General features: G+C 31.6%; 1 protein-coding gene across 4 annotated transcripts; it reads left to right on the top strand.

Moving 5' to 3' along the window:
* Window positions 1–296: 296 nt before the first annotated feature.
* Window positions 297–6,315, top strand: LOC104897965 (WRKY transcription factor 72A). 4 transcript variants are annotated; one of them, XM_048647421.2, is made up of 5 exons: window positions 297–420; window positions 2,803–2,878; window positions 3,039–3,593; window positions 3,865–3,978; window positions 5,354–6,315. In XM_048647421.2, exons 2-5 carry the CDS (start codon window positions 2,834–2,836, stop codon window positions 6,146–6,148), a joined length of 1,509 nt encoding a protein of 502 aa, XP_048503378.1. In that variant the 5' UTR covers window positions 297–420; window positions 2,803–2,833; the 3' UTR covers window positions 6,149–6,315. The 4 variants fall into 4 exon arrangements, with proteins under 4 accessions (XP_048503378.1, XP_019106079.1, XP_048503376.1 ...); XM_019250534.3 differs by having other exon boundaries at window positions 322–432; XM_048647419.1 differs by having other exon boundaries at window positions 322–432; window positions 2,770–2,878.
* Window positions 6,316–6,584: the final 269 nt, after the last annotated feature.

Genomic DNA, 6,584 nt, shown 5'->3' with positions numbered 1-6,584 from the left:
TAATAAAAAATCAATGATGCACACAATTAAAAACGGTGAGTATATTATTATATTATTAATATAATAACAAGCCAATATCATAATTCCAATTGCTTGTGAGAGTGAAATATGGTGCAAAGTTGACAATTCTTTGTTTTACATAGCAAGCCAAAAGATAAAGGTCTAACAAACGCCAAATATAATTTGATTTAATTGGTTTAAAGTCAAATTTAAATGAAAACTCCATATTAAAAATATATAAGAAAAAATGATTGACTATGAGAAATGAAATAATATTCCGTACACTTTGCTCTATATATATGCAAATGAAATGGAATTTTGAAATATTTTCATGAAGCTCAAGTACTCAATTGCAACATATTCAAAAGCCACAATTTAATTTTCCAAGAAACGTACTGCGATAGCCTCAAAATATAAAAGGTGATTTTTGAAGTAAGTCTTTCATTTCAATTGCGTCCGATTCAAATAAAATTTCTCTTCCTTTCTTTATTCAAAGGTCTTTTCTTATTACTATATTTGGTAAGAATATATCTTCCCATACTTTTAATTCTTGGCTTCTTTTTGCTTGGTTTGTATTGGACATGGGAAAACCTAATTTCTATTGATAAATTGAAGTGAATTTAGTTATCACATCTATGAATCAGTGTGTTTGCATATAAAGTCATTAATGATCTCATAATAATCTAGCTGTTCGAGTATCAGTACTGGCAGCATATGGTCAACGAGATTCTTGATGAACATATTATACTATGTATTCATGAAAGTAAGATCTTGTTGGTGAAAGTTGACTATGTACGGTTGTGTTGCATGTATAACATGATCAATAGCCGTATTATCAATTTACATGGATATCAATCCTCAGTTTTGTTCTTATGTGAATAGAAATATGTGATCGATGATTTCCTGGAAAATACTAATTAGTAAATGGATTTGATAATAAAACTGGCTAGATCGATATAGATTTAATGAATAAGATGTAAACAATCCATCCCTTATTAAGAGCTTTCAACAGCCCTATCTACATGCCCACATACATATTTACTAAGATTCCATTATCCTAAAATTATTGATAACATGAGGAGTAACTTCCTTCCTTATAAGTAAATAGTCCTTAGTATTATGTGTTAATGAGTGAGTCAAACTTAAGTTTGGGATAGCAACACTACTGTGCGTAGCTGACATCTTAAGTCGAGTTCACTTGGGTTGAGTTTTGTCTCAATTTACACCAAGTTTTGATCAAATAGTTTTGATCAAATCCAACTTTTTTTTAAAATTCTGACGGAGTCAATCTTAAGTAGTTTACCATTCATCTCATCTCATTTTGCTCCTGGTAGAAGTAGACATTTGTTTTTTTTTTCGAGTTTTTCAAGAGTTTCCGAGTCAGGTTTTAAGTAGCTCAAATCCAATACTCACCAACTCTAGTCGAATTTTAACCAAATTTATTTCGATTCTCGAATAACTCGGAAGCTATCTCATCTCATGAACATCGTCCCTAATTAGTCCTCACCTAGGATTTGTATGCCCAAGCTCCATGTCAAATTTGTTAATAATCAATGGTCAATTTGGGCCCTGTTGGTACCACATATAATGATATAAACTAAGTGAAGTTTAACCGTAGATGGAGATTTGACTAGGATGAAGGTTTGACCGCAATTTATGTCAGTCCCGTAAACCTAATCTGCCTAAAGATTAGTGTATCATTGAATGTAAACCGGAAAATGTTTGCGTAATCGTTAGGGTTGCTAACCTTCTTATATATTAGAATAAAATATTGTTACTCATTTTGCGATAGTAAAAAAAAAAGTTTTTACTTAGTTTAATTTCATAATTAATTTTATTTCACAATACCTATAATTCCGTTACCTCCCACCCTCTGAACATACCTATTATAATATGCGTGATATAAATTCATCACACGCATCAAGTTGATCAGAAAACATTATTTTATGAAACTAACAAGTCTACAAGCTAAAACTACAACTTGTTAATTAACAAAGACTCTAATAAATACTCCATTATTTAAAAATTAGCTTTAATCTATACCATATATAAATTATCTTCTTAATCAACGAGTCTGTCAAAATATCCCACTATTTTTGACCTTTTAAAATTGCGGCATGAATCTTTTGTACAATTGGCCCCCACAAAGTCAACATAAAATGGTCATGGATTCCTTTTAAGTACAGCTATATTATATTAATTATAAAAAATTTCTTCTGATCATGTTCTAATCCATTTATTTCTTCTGTCATTAAATGTTAATTAAGAAGACTGATTGAATCTTAGTTTATTTAAACCAAATTATATCTCTTTAGTTAACCACTCTTTTTCCACGATCTAGCCTTCTTGAGTTGAATATATACATCTATCTGTTAGTCCACATGTGCTAGCTGAGGTATATATCATCAACCATCATTCATTTGTTGGGAAGTAATACTAGCCTCCGTTTCTTTTTAATCTACACACTTTTTTTTATAGTCTATTTTTTTTAATCTACACACGGTTGCTTTTCCTACTTTTGATAACATATCACATCTACTTTCTCCTCTTTTTCCACCCATGTCATTCGCTTTTTAATATTTTCTTGGTTCTCCCCCAAAGTCAAGTGAGTAAATTAAAATGAAACGGAGAGAGTATTAATCTAATCCATCTTATTTAATTCTAGTCGACAAAAGGTTGAGTTACTAGAATAAGTTATATATATGTATGTTAGTTTGGTTCATCTAACTTACATTATATTTATTAGCCTCTTACTATATATCTTATTAGGTACTCCTAACTCACAATTGTGAATTGTTGCAGTTGTTGCATAACTACTAATAAGATCTCGAAAATGGAGACCGAGATCAGTGGTTCTTCAATCTATAATAATGATCAAGTAAGCTTTTTAGTCCGTAATATCATAAGGAAACTATACTCGTTTTCTTATGTACTCTACTAGTAGGTTTTTTTTTTTCGTTTAGTTGAATTTCTCTTCTTTATTTTGTTCGAGTACATAATTAGAGATATTTATGTATATATATGTTTTTAACATGTAGGAGGAGCTTTTAAAATCAGCCAAAGCAAAGATGGGAGAAGTAAAAGAGGAAAATGAAAGATTAAGAAAGTTATTAGGACAAATTGTGAAGGAATATCAATCTTTAGAGAAGAAAATTTCGTCGATGGAACGATGTAAACCATCAAATGAAACAAATTCATCAAGCAATAATAATAACAAGAAGCACAAGGAGGAAGATGATGATGGAAATCAACAGCCTGATTTGATCTCCTTAACTCTTGGTAGTTGGAGTTCATGTAATAATAATAAGAAACAAACAATAAGTGATGATACTTTGAATAATAAGAGAAGAAAGGTAGAAGATGAAGGTGGAGATCAATTGGAGTTAGGTCTAGATTATCGTAAATTTCAGCAAAATCCTACTATTAGTGCTAGCAATTCGATCAAGAATTCGAGCTTCGAAAACTCGAAAAAAGAGCACGTAAAGGAAGATGAGAACACAAGTTGTAAGGAAGGAGATGATCAAGAGAGCTTGCATCAACCTCAAGTAAAGAAAACTAGGGTTTGCATTAGATCAAGATGTGACTCACCCACGGTTAGTATATGAATATCTATATGTATAACAATTTAAGTTCATGAAATGATATATAAGTTTCAATATAGTACTATGAGTAGCAGGTGATAGCCTAATGGTGTTGGCTTCACCTCCGATCCCAAAGGTCATACGATCGAGTCTCACCCCTTGCATAGAGGAATCCCCAGTTTCTCGCCTTCCTTGCAAGGGACTTCATCTTACCTTTTAAAAAAAAAAGTTTCTATATACTATTATGAATATAGTATGGTTTTTTGATACTTTGTGAAAACAGATACATGATGGATGTCATTGGAGGAAGTATGGGCAGAAAATTGCGAAAGGAAATCCATGTCCTCGAGCATACTATCGTTGCACAGTTTCTCCAAATTGCCCAGTCAGAAAACAGGTAATTAATCAAAGTAGTATAAATTAAAGGTTATGTAAATTTCAACAAAGCTAGCTAATTTTTTATTGATATTTTTCTTAACGACTAATTATTATTGATGTGGAATTCGAAGGCCATGATCCACTTTCTCGGGCGTTAATAAGGCCTTTGACCTCTCTCCCAAAAAAAAGTCCATTCTAATTTTATGGCTAATATATAAGAACTTGGAATTGAATTTTTAGGTTGATGATTTTACACGATTTGATGGTAGTATAAGGTCTCTAATTGAAATTGTAATAATTTATGTAGGTTTTGAGTAATCTGATTTGAATTTTTAATTTTTGGAAACAATTTAGTTAACTTTTTCAACATCATATTTTACAAACTTTGGTATTGGATGGAATTGGTGTTAAGAACTATACAATTGAAGAATTTTCAACTTAGGAGATAATATAAAGAGCGTCTTAGGATTAGATCATGTATGTATGTATGAGTTATACTAAGGTTTTGCACATACAAAGCGATCACTTTCGTTTCAGTTCACCTAGTTAGACAACGTCAAATCTAACCTAGATGAGACTTGTGTAAATTTAAGGGGCTATAGTATTAATTAACTAATTTTTGAATGGATCTTCACTTGCTTATACATGATTCCTTTATTGGCTTCATGAATTTTATATGCTATCTCTAAATCTAAAAAAAAATTAACAAATAAACTCTTTTTTAGTTTAATAATGTATTCAATTGAGAACATAACTTTTCATATGAGAAAGTTCTACTTTTCTAGAGGCTGAAAGATAAGTACTTTTCAATATGCATGAAGGAAAAAAAAATTCATGAATATTAAACTAAAAAAAGTCTCATACTTCAAATTCTTAAATATGGCGTGCCACATCATTAGTTGATGATGAGACGAAGACTATTATTATTAATAATATATGCATAGATGCGGTAATTAATAACCATATAGTAAGATTATAATTAGGTAAACACTATTGATGTGTCAATAATCCTGATATCATATCCTTCTAATGAAACTTCAAAATGGTTTTTATAATTGTCATAATATGATGCTATCATTTTGAAATGCAGATTGTCAAATTAGCTGGAATTTTAGTATAGTTTGAAAAACCTACTAATTCATAAATTTGAATTCTCCTAACTGAATTATTGCATTGCATGAATAGTCAAAGCAACCAAGGATGTTTTGGCCTAATGGTTAAGATTGAGGTGCTGTGAACAGTTGGTCACAGATTCGAATCCTCTCCCCTTCTTTGTACTGCCTTTGTGGCTCATATCGATAAGAAAAATAAATGAATAGTCAAAGCTAATACTAATTTTTAGTCTAGTTTGAAATGCAATTTTATATTGATTCAAAATTTAATTTCTTTTGTAGGTACAAAGATGTCCTCATGACATGTCCATATTGATCACAACCTATGAAGGCACTCACAACCACCCACTCCCTTTAGCCGCCACCGCCATGGCTTCCGCCACCTCCGCCGCCGCCTCTATGATTAAGTCCAATGCCTTAACATCCCAACCTCCAACTCTTTCAAGGCCCTTAACCACTTCATCTCTTGGACTCCATACCTCAAATTTAATCACCACATTCAACAACAATCCCTCTTTAATCTCAGCCTCTTCTCACAACTCACACCCTACAGTTACTCTAGACTTAACCATACCAAATTCTGGCTTCTCCTCTTTTGATTGGTTAAATCCATCATCATATTCTTCTTCAACTTCATCAAGAAATTCTAGCTTTCTAAACTTTTCTTCTTCGCCCACATCTTCATCACTACCTTCTTTAGACTTCTCTAGTAGCTCATTACCAACAAGTTGTACTAGTTGGGCTAGTGGGTACTTGTTACCTTACAGTAATAATAACAATACTAAGAGAAATATGTACCAAAACCCTAGTAATAATTCACAACAACAGTCTTTTAATGAGACAATAGCTGCTGTGGCTACTAAGGCAATTGCATCAAACCCTAATTTTCAGTCAGTTTTAGCAGCAGCAATTTCATCTTATGTTGGAAATAAGACTAATAATAATGACCTGAAAGTACCATCATCGCAACCAACAGAAGGCGGTCGGAGCTTGACACTGTTTCCAACTCAATTGTCGTCGTCGACGACAAAGAGCAATGCTTCTGTAGGTGCAGATACAAGGGATCATATTGGGTGATGATATGGTTAGGGTTGAGTTCATTATTTTATGCTTGGTGTGCATTTTGGCATTTTATTTCTTTTTTGGAGACTTGTTTTTTGTCATGCAAAAAACTTGTAAGTACATATACATACTCCTTTTGAACAGTTACTTTAATTTTGGATTGATTCAAATTATTACCATTATAGCTATTGTTATTTGACTGTTAGTTCTAGCATAAAAAGGAACAAGAAGAGGAGAGATGGTTATGTATCTTTTCTTGTGAGTTAAGATATTTGTTTGGAATTTCCATTAACATCTATCATTTTGTGGAAATTTATAAGAAAATTTGACATTAATTTGAAAAATATTTCAAGTGAAAAATTTAGGGTTAATTTGAAAAATATTTCAAGTGAGAAATTGCACATTAATTTGAAAAATATTTCTAGTATATGGGTCGACCATACGAAATCTT

The sequence above is a fragment of the Beta vulgaris genome, chromosome 6 (assembly GCF_026745355.1).
Source record: "Beta vulgaris subsp. vulgaris cultivar EL10 chromosome 6, EL10.2, whole genome shotgun sequence".
NCBI lineage: Eukaryota > Viridiplantae > Streptophyta > Magnoliopsida > Caryophyllales > Amaranthaceae > Beta > Beta vulgaris.
Note: the sequence above shows the minus strand (reverse complement) of the source record. Positions and strands in the feature narration are given on the sequence as shown.